This window comes from Ailuropoda melanoleuca, chromosome 1 (assembly GCF_002007445.2).
Source record: "Ailuropoda melanoleuca isolate Jingjing chromosome 1, ASM200744v2, whole genome shotgun sequence".
NCBI classification, from domain to species: Eukaryota; Metazoa; Chordata; class Mammalia; order Carnivora; family Ursidae; genus Ailuropoda; species Ailuropoda melanoleuca.
The window spans coordinates 77,225,696-77,242,659 of record NC_048218.1 but is presented as its reverse complement, the minus strand read 5'-3'; the positions used below and the strand labels follow the sequence as shown (position 1 = coordinate 77,242,659).

Sequence of the window (16,964 nt, the reverse complement as noted above, 5' to 3'; positions counted from 1 at the left end):
TACATCTCCAGCTGATTGCTCATGACCTTCTCCCCTCTGACATTCCAGATGTCTGTTAATGCCCACATAGACGGCATCCTGGTTGCCTCCATTTCCTTCCGTCCCCATATTCGATCAGCCCCTAAGCTGGTAAAAAATCACCAGGAGAAGCAGTGAGTATTGTATCTCCTCCACGCTATGTCACAGGGTGCTTTCCATGTGACTTCATGGTACCTCAGTGTCTCAGTACATCACAACATAAATATCAAGAAGAAAGGAAGAATCTGAAACACAGTAGAACCCAGGACAGATAATCCTCAAGACCAGCTACGTGTAAAATGTCAAGCACAATTTAGGGTTCTTTTAGTTCTCGATAGTATAAAAAACATGATGTTTTCATTACAATACAAACCCCAAACCAAGGCAAACCATGAGCTTATCCACGGAGAGGCCTCACTAACAGGTTAGCTGTGCCCCTTCCCCCCCACCCCCCGCCCTCTGCCCCATGCCTGCCCCATTTCCCAGGATTCCTATACACCAAGCCCCGCTGAAACACTACTTGGGTGTTGTAAACTCCTCCTGCCCCACGTCTGCACCGGCCTCACCCTAGGTCTGGAGGGTGTCCACCATCTCTCTCCAGGGTGCTTGCAGCAGCTTCCCCCCACTTCCCACACCCTGCTGCCCACCCTCAGGCCTGCTCATTCAGAATTCTCTGTGGGTGAGACCCTGCATGTCTGACAAGCACTCCAGGTGATTCTAACATACTCCCACTTGGAGAATCACTGGTTGCAGGACAGAGCGTAAACATTGTGCATGGCCTTCGAGACTCCTAACACACTCCCTGACTCCCCGCTGCTCCTGCTCCGCTCACACACGCTTCCCTGCTTGGTCTTCACCCGCCCTGGCCCTTCTCTCCTGGCTCCTGGTGCCTTCCTTGAAGCCTCTTTGCAAAGCTCTCCAGATCCCCGATGGCCCTGTGACTCTCTCCCGCCTCTACGCGCCCACCGTGCTGCCATCTCTACTCCTCTTAGGACACCTGATGGCTTTCACCTGTGTGAGACCTATGTGCACGGGGCCCTGTCTTTCATGCTAGTTTGGGCTCTTTGAAGTCCAGGACTTAAATGGCAGGCACTTCAGTGAAGGCACACGTGACCTCAGGGGTCGCGTGTCCATAACCGACTCCATTCCTCATTACCCCTTCTTGGATGAGGTCCAGATGACAAAAGTTGTACGTCTCTGTAATGGGAGAGATAGGAGCTTAACAAGGGGCCAGTCTCTCTTCAAAAAGCCAAAATAAACAAGCATCAACAATCATCAAACCCCAGAATGAAGGCTGTTGGTTATCCACAGAGAGTTTATTTCCGCTTTAGACCCCTGACAGGAGAACCAGCGTGCAGAGGAGCCTGGCAGAGTAGTGAAGCCTGTGATATAAAGTATACAAAGGACAGCACCCTCTACACGCGCTGTTCATAGACATAGGAGTGTGCTTTCATGAACCGGCTGGAAAAGTGGACACTTCCCAAGTGTTCTCTTGGAATCCCTCTTAGGGAGTTCTCTGGCTGCCTTTCTCTGCAGGAGAATCCCCAGAATGGCAGGCTCTGGGGAGGAGGAACACAATCAAGCCTGTGAGGCTTAGGGAGAGGCTGCTGGCAATCGGAAGACTGAATGCTAGAGTTGGAAGGACACTGAGGGGGATCTAGTGCCTTCCTTTTACAGATGGGGAAACTGAGGCCCACAAAGGGAAAGTGATTTGTGAGAGGTCATAGAGCCACTTAGGGGCAGAGCTGAGCCTCGAACCCAGCATTCTCGGCAATGTCTCTTTTCCCTGCCTTTCACGGGCAAGTCTCTGCTTCCCTTGTCTGACTCCTGGAAACCTGAGGAATGGATCCCTTTGAATATCCGTGCCAGGTGGGTCCTCTGAGGAGCTCAGACTGCGGGCACGCCAGACTCCTGATGTCCTGAGCCCAGTCCTTCTTCCCTTTTCCTGCCCAGAAGCACAGCGGGGCACCGTGTGGGCCTTCTCTTTTTCCAGGCAATCCAGTTGAGTCTCTGCGACTGGGGCTGGGGGTCAGGTGGCCTTGTCAGATGATACACTTCAAAGCTGGACATTTGCCTCATGCTTATCTGGAGCGGCAGGTGTGGACACCTGTGTTGTCAGCTGGTATTGGAGAGTGATATTTGACTCTAAATGGTGTGTTCAGAATCGACAGTAGGAAGTTATCAGGGATGGGGAGCCTCCCACGGATATTCTCCTCCCCCTAGTCACCACGAACCTTCCCAGCTTTCTCTTTATCTTTTAATAGAGAGATTTCCTTTAATAGAGAACACAGGGATAAGCTTGGACTACAAGAAGCCCTTGGGAGAGAAATCCAAGGGACAAAAGTCCCCCGAGACATCACACTAGGAGACAGGGCCTTGGAGGTCAGATCCCTGTCTCCTCAAGTCTGAGCGCTTTCCCCCTAGAAGGGACCAGGCTTGTCTGTGCCGAGCACCGATCTGGAAAAATATACGGACTCAGCATTCAGCTCGATATAAGGGAAGATTTTCTAACGATCAAGTCCAAGCTCAGACACACCAACAGTGGGACCGAGGGGTTTGATAAGTGAGTAGGAGTGCATAAGGCCCCTGGGTCAGGGCCTCTTGGAGAGGAGTGCTGGGAGTGGCCAGAGGGCTAGCTCCCTCATTGTACTGCAGGGGAGAGAGAGTGAGGCCTACAGAGGGGAAGGGGCTTGCTCAGGGCCGTGGACCCAGGCCTCTTGCGTACAGCCTTTTCCTGTACCACACGGCTGCCTCTCAGAGCCCCGGGGCTGTCTTGGGAGGATGGGAACAGCGTGTTCCATTCCATTCGGTCTGGTGAGTAACTTGGAGTGTGCCACTGGAAGTGTGTGGACAGCCTCACTCAGGCTGGGGGAGGGCGGGCAGGCCCTGAGGACAGCGGTCAGCTCACCGTTCCACCTGGAGCTCCCCCAGACCTTGTGGGGAGCCCATCTGCTCCCACACCCAGTCCACATAGTTGGAGACCTTCGTATAGACCCCGTAGACTTGCTTGCTGCCACATTCTTCGGGCCCCCCCCAAGACACCAGGCCTAGGGCCACCCAGCGCTGGCTCAAGTCATCCAGAATGACAAAGGCCCCACCACTGTCGCCGAGGCACGTGTCCTTGCCGCCCTCGTAGTAGCCGGCACAGAACATGTTCTCCGTGACGCTGTAGTTCCCCGACCGGGACTCGTAGCTGGTTTTGCACTCTGCGTATGGCACCACGGGTAACTTGACGTATTGCAGGACGTCTGACAAGGTCCGCGTGCCACTGCTGATGATCTCATCCACTGTCACATTGGGATTGGAGATACCCCAGCCAGCTACCAAGCCCAGCATGTGGGGCTCTGGGCCTTCGGGCTCAGGACTGGGCAGGCAGATGGGCATGACGTGGGGGCCCAGGGGCACAGGCTCCCGCAGCCGTACCAGAGCTATGTCATGGTTATAGTTCTGGATATTGAAGTCGGGGTGGAGCACCACTTGCGCTGCGGAGCTGTTGACAGCCCCTGATTTGTCCCGCACATCATGCAGGCCCAGGTAGACGGTGACATGCTCCTTGGAGACTGGTATCACTGTGTTGTCTCTTCGCTGGGAACGCAGCACGTGGGCGGCTGTGAGGATCCAGGACTCAGAGAGCAGGGCCCCACTCCCAAACCACTTGTCGTTCGGCACCCTCGAGGTGTCCTCCACCACTATCAGCGCCTGCCATGGAAAGAGGCCAGGCTCAGCATTCCGGCCCCCGATGATTCTCTTGACCAGGTTTGGCAGAGAGCGAGAGGGCTGACCACACACTGTGAGGAGAAGGAGGGAATGGGGACAAGAGACAGAGACCAGTCAGATCAGCCATGTGAGAAGAGCCATGAAAAGAAATTCACATCTCATCCACTGTAGATTACGCCACCATGACACCCTACTCTACGTCACAGAGCCACTGTGGCCCCGGAGAGCTCTGCACGGGTGTGACCTTTGACCTAAGTCTTTCTAGTTGGCCTATGTGTTGTCTGGCCCTTTCGTAGCCAGTGCCATCTATGGACCAGGCCATCGCATGCATGGGCCTTCACCATCCTGAACCATTTCCAGCCAAGGTCACTTTGATCTGGATGATCTCATATTTCAGAACTGGCCCATGCTGTGGATACTTAGTAAACTTCTGGAAACCATAGGTCAGGGGCTTTCAGAGATGGAAGGGAACTAAAAGANATCTCATATTTCAGAACTGGCCCATGCTGTGGATACTTAGTAAACTTCTGGAAACCATAGGTCAGGGGCTTTGAGAGATGGAAGGGAACTAAAAGACTATCTAACAGGTCACAGCAAACACTGGACTGGGAGCAGAGATACCTAGAGCCTTGACCTGGCTTTTCTCTCCTATGTCCCGTGAGACTCTGGGTAACTAAATTTGTCTCTCTGGACTTAAATGTTTGATCTGCTAAATGAGCCAACTGGCCAATATGATCTCTGTGGATCTTTCAAATTCCAAATCCCTCAATTTCTATTTCATTTTCCCTGGCCATCCCCATTTTATAGGTGAGCAATTAACGCAAGGTCACATGGCTGTGAAGTTAACAGGGGCATTAGCAGAGGGCTTCACTAGATTCTAAGATCAATGCCTTGTCCTATATCCCACAGTGACTCATTACATATACAAATCATGGTCATGGGCTCTGTAACTTTTTCTTCTTTGGCCTAAAGGACTCATGCTGGAAATGCGTGCCCAGGACATCCGGGGTTAGGAAAAGGTGGCATAATCTACAAGCAATGATGCATAGGCCCTGCTCTGAGCCACCCATCATTGCACCCAGGAACCCTGTAGTACCTTTGGGGGAAGAAGAAAGGTCTGATCAAACTTCGTTCCACTGAGTTGTACCCCGAGCATGCACATGCACCACCAGCCTCCTGCAGCCAAACGCCTTTGGCCCATGAGCAGGGGGTCTTCAGTACCACTCCTCCGCTGGCTAAGAACAAGCTCACATGAGCCTTCCCAGCAGGGTTCTTAGGCCTGGGAGGTAAGCCTGGTGAGAGTGTGGGCTTCCTCCTGGTTGCAAAGGGTCAGGCTACACTCTTTGGTCCTGGACACTTTCAATGATCCTTTAAAGACCAAGGAACATTTGAATTTTCTTGGCAACTTTGGGAGGTCAGGCTTTCAGCAACCTAATGGTCTTCAGATGTTCTTCTTCCTGGTGCCAAAGGCTTCTTACATGATCCTTAGGTGCCCTGTCATTCACACCAGGCCAGATGTGAGCTGGCCTTTGCTAACTCTCCGCGGCCTGGTCTTTCAGAGTGGAAGGCCAGACTTTAAGTTATAAGCCGCAGCCTATGAGGTGACATCTCAAGGCGATCTGTGACAGGCCCTTCACAACAGCTCATTGAGTGCTGAAAGGCCCTGATCTGGAGAAGGCCTGGCCTGTGGCTGAGTCCATGCTTACAACAGAGCCAGCACTGAATGGTACCTTTCTTCAATGTTGGAGGTGGGGAAGCTTGGAGAACCACTAATTTACAGATGCAGAAATCGAGGCTCAGAGAAGGCAAGTGACATACTCAAAGTCATTAGTGACAGAGCCGGAAGTAGAGCCCTTTTCTTCTAACTCTTGGTTTGTTTTCTCCACTAAAGTCTGTTTTTCTTCTTGGTATGCTTTTGTCTTTTCAAGAGGTGGAATGATGTAACAAGCCTTGAGAGAGCTCATTGAAATGAGGCCATTCTTTTTGGCTGCTACCATTCTTCATCCAGTCTTTCCTGGAACAAAGGAATCTTCTTGAAAAACTAGAACTTCAGCTGTGGTGAAGCCAGATTTGGGCTCTAGAGCACTGGAGGTACTGAGGAAGGGCCCTTAAAACAAAAATGTGATATTCTAGAATTCTGGGTCCATGAGGATGGCATGAAACACAATCAGAGTCAAGAATGGCTCAGCATTACTTGTGTTGATATCAAAGTCTTGGCTTCACCTTCCAGCTCTGCCCCTAACTTGGTGCGTAGCCTTGGACAAATCATTACACCTCACTGATCCTCAGTTTTCTCACATGCTAAACGAAGGGTAAATAATATTTGCTCAATAAGGTTCCTTGGAAATTTGGATATTATGATGCTAGATAAAATGGCTTTCTCCTTTCTGGCTTGCTTCTATGTTCAATTTTGGTGTTTTAAGGGGAAAGAATTTAGAAATCTCTGGCATGGTCCAATGGTGAACCATGGTTCTTCCCAATACCAGGTATTAAAAGAATTTCATGACTCCCTGTCTCCAAGATGCTTTGTATAAATATAGAGGATGATGAGCGTTAAGGGTCATAGAACGTTATGGATCACCTGGTCCTGCTCCCTCACTTCTGAGGTATGGAATCCCAGCCTCAGAGAGGTGAGATTACTTACCAAAGGTCACAATAAGAAAATGATAGTACCAGGACTAGGACCCAAGCCCCTGACTCTCAGCTCAATGCCTCTTCCCCTTCCAGAGGTTGCGACGTGACTGCCCAGGATGGAATCTGCCTGAAATGCTTTTTCCTTTGGCCCTCATGGTATTTTAGCAAAATGGGAACTAGATTTTCCAGTTTGCCACAGCTCCACCATTTTGCATCTTCTCTGAGGGTTCGCCAACTGTGCCCTCGGGTGTGCTCAAGGCTAAGCCTGAATGAGGTGATGGGGATCAGCAGAGTATGAATGGGTTGACCTTTCCTCTGCTCCACCTCCTTCAAGTTCTTTCTTAGGCATATAGCCCTCCCAAGTAAACGAGAAAAAACTCTCTTCCTAAACAGTCCTCACCTCTCCACTCCCAGGGTACCACATGCAGTGAATTCCTCCTTCTCTAGGATCTCATAACAACTGTGATGGCCAACATGGAATGCTAACATTTTCTTTGGTTCTTAAGGATAATGGTAGACGACTCCATAGTCTTTCCATTTTAACATCTAAATCTAACATCTAGAGGCTTACTGAGTGGATATTGAGGGTTACTAAAACGTACCATTCAGATAACACAGTTTTCCCAACGCTCTAATTCATAAAATACAAATGCCACCCGACCTTTAACTATATTGCCAAGCTCCTGCTGTTCAGCGAAAGTGCAGATGGGATCAGCGTCGCTTCTCAATGCTGTCCTAATGGTTGTATCTTTCAATTAATTCTGCTTGATTAATTAAATCAATTCTGCCATTCTTGCTTTTATTACAAGTATAAATTTCTGTGCCATGACTATTAATTTTTTTGATGTGGATTATTTGTTTCACCCTACAGTGTGCATTTGAGGCTATAATTTTCAAGTAAGTTGACTTGAACATAAGTGTGCACTATGATTGCAATGTAAATCACCCATACTTTAAATGCTAAAGCAAATATCTACACAATGTCCCCCAAATCGCTATGCATAGTGACACTTTCTATTACCACTAAATTCTTTTTTCATTTTGAAGTGGGGTCAGTAGGTAACCCATGGGGTCGTAGCAGTAAGACTTGAACAGGTTGCCCTTTGGAAGAACTTCTTACTCTGTCTTATGATTATCTGTTATTTGTCTTATGTTTCTCATCTCCTCTGGCACAGTGAGTACTGGAGGACAGGATGCCACTTTCCTGATTTCCCTGGTGCATAGCAGGTACACACACAAACTGTTGGAGGAAAAGCCTGGTGGGAAAGGAGCAGAACTGCAGAGAAAGGAGACAGGAAGGCTCTCGGTGTGATAGCACAGGCTAAATATAGAGGCTGGTTGGTTTGCAGAGGTGTGAGGCTCGGCTTCTCTATCTTTGGCTCTCTAATGTATCTTTTAAACAAAACACCAAAGCATCATGGTCCCCATACCCCCTCCATCAACAGCCAGAGCACCTTGGATGGGAGACCTGGAGGCAGAGAACTTGAGAGTCAGGTACCTGGCAGGCATGTGGGCTGGCTTCTCCCCAGTACTTCATTCATCCAGACTCCTTGGGCAGAACAGGTATATATACCTGGGAGAGTGAAAAAAAAAAAAGGTGGGAAAAGAGGGAGAAAGGGTTGATTTGTAGAAAATAGATCTGGATTCTTAATTCTTCTATGGTGAACCACTGCAAGTCTTCCAAATAGTCTCTCTGATGCCATTCTCTTTAAGCAAGTCCTCCCTGCAAACTGAAGGATCTTTCTAAAATGGGAATCTATGCTTTCCTTCTGCTCAGAATCCCCAGTGGTTCCCCATTACCCTAAAAAACAAACAGCACACTCTCCAGCAGGGTGCCTGAAGCTCTGCACAGACTCCTGCCTGTCCGGGGCTNCCCCAGTACTTCATTCATCCAGACTCCTTGGGCAGAACAGGTATATATACCTGGGAGAGTGAAAAAAAAAAAAGGTGGGAAAAGAGGGAGAAAGGGTTGATTTGTAGAAAATAGATCTGGATTCTTAATTCTTCTATGGTGAACCACTGCAAGTCTTCCAAATAGTCTCTCTGATGCCATTCTCTTTAAGCAAGTCCTCCCTGCAAACTGAAGGATCTTTCTAAAATGGGAATCTATGCTTTCCTTCTGCTCAGAATCCCCAGTGGTTCCCCATTACCCTAAAAAACAAACAGCACACTCTCCAGCAGGGTGCCTGAAGCTCTGCACAGACTCCTTCCTGTCCCGGGCTCCTCCCCTTCCCCTGCCTGGCCCCGCCCCCTGCAGGCACTTCCTCCTCCTCAGGCGCTGGACCCCCACAGTCCTCTGTGGCACACTTGCCTTCCCTCCTTTCCCCACTTAATAAACTCTTTAAGAAACCACACTGGTGTCCACCATCTCATCCGGGTCTTACATTAGCTCTGAATTATACCGCTGTTCCCTTTTGAAAAGTGAGGACTTGGAAGCTTAGAGAAATTGGAAGAATTTTCTTAGTACCACTCTGTGGCAGAGGCAGAACTGATGGGCTTTGCCATCTCTCTGAGGGTTTCTTCTCTGCCAGGGTCTCTAGGTGTGCATGTGAGGGTGCTGGCGTGCCATGTGGCCTAACCCCTGGGACGTCAGCCTGAGGCAGGGAGAGGTGAGGCATGCCCCCGAATGTTTCTCCTCCCAATTTCTCCCAAACTTCAGCCAGTGGTCTGGCTGCTGCAGCCCCCAGTCCAACCCTGAGACCCAAATGGTGTGAGGCGGGAGTGGGCTGGTTTAGCACGGACGGCTCACCTGTGATATTGTGAAGCATTTTATAGTAGGGCTGCTGGCAGGAGTATTGGATCTCAGATTTATATGTGGTAAGGTTGTTCCTGGTGGAGAAGGTGATCAGCCCATGTTTCAGCTCTGCTGGGGCTCCACAGTCTGCAACTGAGAAAAGAGAGTAACACCCCTTAATTAACCTTTACTCTTCTTCTTGGGACCATATGGTGGGTCTGTCTCATACAGATGTGCAGGTTGTGTACTGCACATACCTGCAGAGAGCAAAAGCAGTGCTATAGTCTATGAGAATGGTGCAGTGCCTGTGCAGCCATGGGTCGTACTGCTTTTGGGGTCTCTCCCATCTGCTGTGGCACTACCATGTGGCCAAGTCACCTGGCCTGGTGTCAACTCCAGGGCAGGGGCAGGACTACTGAGACTTAAGCAGACCCTAGACTTTTCCCCACATAGTCCTTTCCTTGGACTTCCAGTTCTATTGTGCAATCCTCTTAGTCTCTCCTGCCCATGCACGAAGCCTCTTGCTCAGCGAAAAAACTCTGGCTGACAGGCACTGGAGAATCTTCAGTTCTTCCTGACCANGGGTCTCTCCCATCTGCTGTGGCACTACCATGTGGCCAAGTCACCTGGCCTGGTGTCAACTCCAGGGCAGGGTCAGGACTACTGAGACTTAAGCAGACCCTAGACTTTTCCCCACATAGTCCTTTCCTTGACTTCCAGTTCTATTGAGCAATCTTCTTAGTCTCTCCTGCCCAAGCACGAAGCCTCTTGCTCAGCGAAAAAACTCTGGCTGACAGGCACTGGAGAATCTTCAGTTCTTCCTGACCAACCACATGCTGAGTAAGAGCAGTTAATGGGCTCACATTGGTGCTTGGCACAAAAAACCGAAAATCAAACAGAAAGAAAGCAGCTTCTGCATGGGTACAGGACCCCAGCCTGCTGGCTCTTCGTAGGCATCTTGCTTGGTCACAGAAGGCGGGAGGTGGGGCCCGGAGTAGACTAAATTTTCATTGTTCATCTGCTTCTCTTCTCCAGTTGCTGGAGGCTCTATGTTGGGCCTGGCTGTAGGATGCCTGCTCCTCCGAGGTGGTCTTAGGGGAGTTGCCAGCACAGAGTCCAGCATGAGTCTCTCCGAAGCCAAGTTATGGGCTGAGGCCCCAATTTGTCAGGGCCTCTTCCAGAGTTTCCTTTAGGGGGTGGTGCTCATTTCTAAGGAAATCTTCATCTTAGCTCTAACAGCCTATGCCAGAATTAAAGAATCATAGAAGAATCATGGAACTTTGTCGTTGATAAGGAACCCAAAGGCAGACAATCCAGTATATCATTTTAACTTTACAGATGAACCCAGAGAGGAGACTTGACTGGCCTAAGGTCACACAGCGAATTACAATCAGAAAACTAGACCTGACTTTAAACTCAGTGCTCTTTTAAGAAAACCAACTGACAGTTCTTAAGGATCTGTTTTCTACTTAAAATGGCTTAAAATCAATATTAACTGGGTAATGATGGACATCAGCTTGGAATCTCCTGATAATTTCAGAGGACAGCATTCCAAAGAGCAGAATTTCCAGTGTCCTCCCTCCTTGGGAAACAGAGAGAGGGCAATTTGCCCCTGAGATGCTACCCAGAAATTATTGTTTTTAAGCTTAGAACTCTAAATTCATCATTTTGATGACTAATGAGTAACGTAATCTAAAACAGAGATGACATCAAGGCGCTGCGTTGCGGAGGAGAAGGGGGAAGGCTGAGAGTAAAAGCAGAGAGGCAAAAGCCAAGAGGGCTGGTTAAGGTTTTGTCTTGACCTCTAATCCCCTTGGACAAATCATTCCCATTCGTTTTGATCACCCCAAAGTGGAGACCCTCTTCCACTGTGTGTGAGTGAGGGTCAGCCCTGGATCACAAGAGGCAATAATATCTATTATTCAAAGCCATAACACAGTTTTAAATGTATTTTCCTGCGGAATCTCAAAGCAGATTTTTCTTCCTTTTTTAGGAAATGCCGTTGACGGGTGCCTGGATCTTGGTGTTACTCTTGTCTCTCTTAACTTTGGTCTAGCAGTTTATTTTGCCTGAAGTGTTCTCTCAACCTAATACCTAGTTCCCAGGGGGTGAGGGGGTGGGTGGGTAGGGGAATTGCAGGGTTGGCCTTGGACATGGCTAGCTGGTCAGGCTATTGAGAGCCTTTTACTTGGTCAGCAAAGGTGCGGAGATATTTCCTGAGTAGAGGGCCGCCTGCTTTCCTATCACTCCAGAGAAGTAACTTTGCTGGCCCTATACCAAGAGAGAGGGTTGCTTCAGCTTGGGTATGGTGAGTGGGGTGGTATGCTTGTACTCCCAAGTCTACAGTGGCAGGTGAACAGCCATGTCCCTCTGACTTCCCTTCCTGAGGGGCCTTGAGCCCTGACACAATCAAAGATGCTACACCCAGAGCCCACTTCCTCAGCTGGTCTAGCTTCCTTGCTTTAGGAAGGGTTTCACCCTTTCCCTAACACTCCCTCTGGCCACTTCCACATCCTGGAATCAAAATGGCCTTCTGTTTTCCATTCCCTTGGCCTCCCCTTCTCATCATTCCCTCATCAAACACCCCACACTCTGTTTCTGCTGTCACCTCTGGCTGACATTTTCCTTCAGACACATCTTCCTTGACCCGCCGTCCTGAGTGTGCTCTGCCACCATCCGGGGCTTCCTGGAGAATGATGCACCATGGGCTCCCCCGGCCCTCCAGCCTCAGGGACGGCCCCTTACCCTAGGGCCTCTTTGTCCCCGCCCTTGGTGCCTCTGAGCTCCAGCATCCCAGACCTCTCACTGTGCTGCTCCCTCACCTACTTTCCCCACATGGGAACCCCTGGGGTCCATGCTCTAGCCGCCCTTGAGGCCTTGGTCAAACACTGCTTCTTCTTGAAAGTTTTTTCTCAGTCTTCTAATTAGATACAGCTGCCTCCTCCTTTCTCCTCACAGAGGCCTCTGTTCATCTCTCTGATGCATTTATCTTATGTTGCCTGGTATTGCCTTTATTGGGGCCCATATCAAATCTTCCGGCTCAGTTAGGATTCCCTCTATCTCACTGAGTGCAATATCTGTGACACTTTGGGGGCTTAAACATATTGCTTGAACTGAATGCTCCTCTCTACTGCCCACCTCATCTCTGCTTTCAGGGGCACCCCTGCCCTAGGCTGGCACCACGATCTATGCACCTGCTGCTGTCCACCCTTGCAGGGTTCTGCCCGCATCAAAAGCCCATTCCATCACCCCAAAGACTGAGCAGTCACAGCGTAATGCAGGGCTTCTCTGATATGTCTATTCTGGGTTTGTTCAGGCTAAAGCAGAGATTCCTGCTGCTTCTACGGAGCCCTGTATCATGCGACCCAGTGATGTCCCATGACACCAAAGCTGAGGACTGCTGCTTGTGAGTGTGATACCTATCTTTTGAAACTTTAATCAAGGAGTTTTCAGAAATGCAGGATCTGTAAGCTCCAGCCCAGAGGAGAGGACCTCTGATAATGCACTTTTGGCCCCGTGTTGGGCGCAGGTGGCATAGAAACTTTTGTGGATGAGGCTACGTCGAGATTTCCTAAAAAACCCATGCTCTATGAGTTATTGTTAGTTTCACCTACTCATGGTTGTTAGAAAGTAGCAACAGATAAAGATATTAAAGTCATCAAGTCACAGGCCTTCTGGCCCATTTTAACTTCAAGTGTGGAGTGGATTAGGAACCAAGACCCACTTTGACCTGGTCAGCCTAGGGCCATGTGGTTGTGTATGAAATCTTGGGTCTCTAGGACCAAAGTCATTTGTCCTTTGAGAAGAGTACCGTCCACTTGGAGGTGCTAAAAAAAAAATCTCCCTGGTCTTTTCATTATTTTCCAGAGTACTGATTGAATGATGGGTGAGCCCTCCAGTGGAGAATGTTCTCCTTTATGCAGGAGTTTCAACTGCTTGACTGTGTTGCCTGGTTCAGCATCCATACTAATCCGCACAGAAATTGGAAATGGAGTGTTGGCAGGGTGGGGAGGGGTCTTGTGAGTGGTCCATTCCTGGACGTCTGCACTCTGTGGGCTCCCGTCATTCACTCTGTCTCTTGCTCTGACCCGAGTTCGTTCTCCTCATCCATTTCGGTTTCTGCCACCAGGGTGAAGATCAAAGAAGGGTCAGGAGGTGCAGAGGAAAGAAGCAGAGAGAGGAAGAGAGAGAGAGAAAAAGAAGAGAAAGAGAAAAATTAGCAAGCAAAGCAGAAACAGTGCATGCAGGAAATACAGAAATCACTCCACTGGGCTGATTAAGAATGCAGTTGATGTACAGCCAGTGTGGGTGACAGCTTGGGATTGTAGAATTTGTACCATTCTGAGAATTTGCACAGTCATAAGCCCTGGCTCATGAGGATGACAGCATTCTGCCCCTGGAGCGAGCTTTGTATTCATCTGGTCCAAACCTTCATTTGGCATATGGCATTCAGGGTGGAGTGGGACTTGTCTTGGGTCACCATGGCAAGGTGGAGGCAGGGTTGGGACAACAGCCCATAATTTCCACTTCCTGTTCCAGTGCAAGTGACTTCACTCCACATGCACACTTCCTGTCTATTCCCCACCTCTTTCCCCACAATACCCAGGGACTTGATATTTCTCAGTCTTGCTCATCTTTGCATCTGTTTTAGGACCCAGCACATGCCTGGGGCAGACAGATGCTTCATAAAAACCCTCACAGTGAATAAGCAGAGACGCCAGGAATGTCTGCATGGAGGTTCTAATAATCCTAATCCGGACTATCCTGGGAGAACCAGGTCATATTCAGGAGAAAAAAAAAATTCCTCTTTTCTTTAGTACAAAATGACAGGCATTCTTTTGTATACCAACATAAGTCACATAAAATGGTACCATCAAATACAGTAGTGTGTAACACTTATCAGCACTTCTGTTACAATAAAAAAAAGTGTGCATGCTTTATTAGGGGAAAAAATTATTACTGAACTTTTCTACCTTCCAAAAGCATGAGTGAAAGAAACCAAACCTCTGACTAGTGAGGAGGTTTGGTGTGGGTGGGTAGGAAGGAGGCAAGAAAGAAGCTTTTATAGGGCTTTCACTTATTCCTGGTTTGTCCACAGATATATTATGTACATTAACTCAATTGGTCCTTTGAAGGATTAAGAATGCAGGGAACTCAGTCACAGCACTACATGTGGGCCACGTGTCAGAAGAGGTGACGGGTGTGTCTCCTGGCATCTGAGTTCCTCCATTTCTGGACCTTGTCTTTTCTATATGAATCCCCTATTGGCATCCATAAGATGAAGCCAGAAGATGCGCCCCTTTCCCACACTGGGCTCTGACTCCAGCCACATCATCATGTTAAAAAAGAAAAATTAAAAAGCAAGAAATATTCTCCAAAATTCTGCCTGGGATTTGCCTCAAGAGAGTTCACCCTGACAGTGTCCCCCTGGGGCTGTGGGAGTGAATCTGCCTGCCAATGGAATTTGAGCCATTTAGAAGGAACTAGGACACTACCCTACAGTTTATATGCAGTCATGAAATGGGGCCAGGTGGGACCAACCCTAACTCTTGACTTCTCACCTCTCCAACCTAAAGCTCCTTCTCTTCCTTCCCTTCCCATCACCACACCTCCCTTCCTCACTGCTGCCATAATGAGTTTCCTGAAACTGTGGTCTTTACAAGTCTAGTAACTTTACAAGGTACTAGAACTACCTGGATAGGGAGACAGGGTGGTGACTGGTAATCTATATTTTTACAATGCTCACTAAGTGATTTATATGGACTACATTATTTGAGAAACACCTTAATATATTCTGGAGTAGTAAAGCTAGTTCAACTTTCTATTTTACATTTGAGGTGAAGGATCTTGTCCGTGGTTGCAGGGTGGGTTGGGGCAGAGCCGATGCAAGAACTCTGGGTCTCAAGAGCCAGTGTGGAGCTGTGTCCCCTGCTTCACACAAGCCTACTGTGCTGACCTCACAGCCTTTTCTGACAGGCCCTAAATCACAAGATGTTCCAGAAACCTTAGTGGGTATGGCTGATGGCCACATGGAGACTGTCAAGGTCATTGAGCTCTGGGCACTGGTGCTGAAATAGTTTCCTGAATTAGCAATTGTCAGAACTAGTTTCAAACCTGGGGACAAGCTACTCCTTTAGCAAGTCTGGCAACCTGTCTGTAGGTAGAAGTGAAATTAGTATTTAGGAAGTAACCTGGGACCAACAAGAAGATTCTTTTGGAATCCTAATGTCTTATTGCCAAAAGAAACATTAATAGCCTTTTGGTCCAACCCTCATGTGTTTGCTGAATTCCTGTCCCTACCCCTCTTTGAGTGCACCTGCCAGGTTTTCACCCTTGTGTGGTCTCTGGTTGGAACCCACCAGCGCTGGGGAGCTCATTATCCTTATCATAGACCAATTTTGTTTTCTTACTTTTACAGGTGGGAATCCTGTTACTCCATGTCCCATCCTTCAGACACTCGATCTGGAAAGTATCCATCTCCACATTATCCTAGGAAGAAACATGAAGAAGATGTGTCAGGAAGGAGGAGGGGTGGGCTTGGTGGTTGTTTCCCAGTATAACCAGCTCAAATTCCAAACCCTGCTGTCCTTGACTGAGATTTTCCAACCACGGGCCTCCAAGGGCAAGCTTGACAATAGGGAAAAGAGAGATGCTGAATTCATGTTCCCCGTTCCTACTCTGGAGAGGGGCAAGGACTGCGTGGGAGAAAGGGCTTGGACAACTGTCTGAGAGGGGGAAACCTGTACCCCTGCCTCCCGTTCTAGAGCAGTGACTCTCAAACATGAGTAGGCATCAGTATCTTTTGCAGACTGCTGGGCCCCACCCCCAGAATTTCTGACTCAGAGGGCCTGGCGTGGACAGCACAGTTTGCATTTCTAATAAGTGATGTGATGCTGTGGTGGGGACCCCATGTGGAGACCCATTCCTTGAGCATTCCTCTAGCGTGGCTCACACTGGACACACGTGGGTAACATAACACAAAAACCAATCACCAACCCTGCCCCAGAGATCCTGCTTTAATTCTTCCCAAGTGAGGGGCCTGGGAGGTGATTTTGTATTATTTTTAAATTAGCCAGGTGACTCCTAGGAGAGCGAGCAATGTCTGTCTGCCACTTCTAATATTTCCATGTCCTGTCCCAGTCCCCTCCAGTAAGGCTGATTGATGAACTTTCTTAAAGCTGTTTGTCCTGATTGTAGGGCTGAACGGATCTTGATTTGTTTTTGAAATTCAAATCAGCCCAAGCTCTGATAGAAGATTTCTGTGCCATTTGAAAATCTGGGATGAACGCTCTGGATTTTCATAGGACTGGAATTTCTGGAGCACGTTGGAGGTTTATGGGGAAGTTAGCGAATACTGTGGTGGGACCATGATAAGCTCTGGAAGCCCATCTGCCTTGGGAGGCACTGGAGCATTTCTCTGGCCCGGTGGCTCTTCCTCCCCCAGCAGGACACTGTACCTTCAGCACTTTGTAGCCTGTGTCACAGCTGATGAGCACCTGGTCTTTGAAGGAATACGTGGTTTGCTGGGGCTCAATTTTCCCGTGGACAGGAGGCTCTGGCTCCGGGCACTCGTTCCCTGGTGGGAGCGATGAAAGGACGGTGGGCAAGAAAACAAGGAAAAGTCAGCAGCAGATTGCCAGCCCCTGGGGTGCAAAGTGTGGTGCAGGGGAAACCCACAGAACTGGGTGTTGGGGGACTGCACCGTCTAGGCCCTGAAGACTTATTCTGGAACCTTGAGCAGGTGACTTTTCTACTTGGACCTCTAGTTCCTCATCTGTAAAATGAGGTGGTTGGCCGAATGATTTCATCATGACTCAGGGTTGAGCAGTATATTAAATGTCATTGAATGCAGCCCTTGTCT

At 48.9% G+C, this 16,964-nt stretch overlaps 1 protein-coding gene and 1 long non-coding RNA gene across 2 annotated transcripts in view; both read right to left on the bottom strand.

Annotated features, from left to right (window-relative positions):
• MASP1 (mannan binding lectin serine peptidase 1) overlaps positions 1 to 16,964 on the bottom strand; it is a 74,117-nt gene that overhangs the window by 12,503 nt on the left and 44,650 nt on the right. Inside the window, exon 10 of the mRNA XM_034661361.1 lies at positions 7,868 to 7,942. Within this exon, the coding sequence (XP_034517252.1) occupies positions 7,868 to 7,942 (75 nt within the window). The remainder of the gene's footprint in view (positions 1 to 7,867; positions 7,943 to 16,964) is intronic.
• LOC117802400 lies at positions 9,692 to 16,679 on the bottom strand. The gene is made up of 3 exons (XR_004625776.1): positions 16,561 to 16,679; positions 15,514 to 15,592; positions 9,692 to 13,222 (listed from the first exon to the last, which is right to left on the bottom strand). It is a non-coding gene; the product is annotated as an uncharacterized LOC117802400 (long non-coding RNA).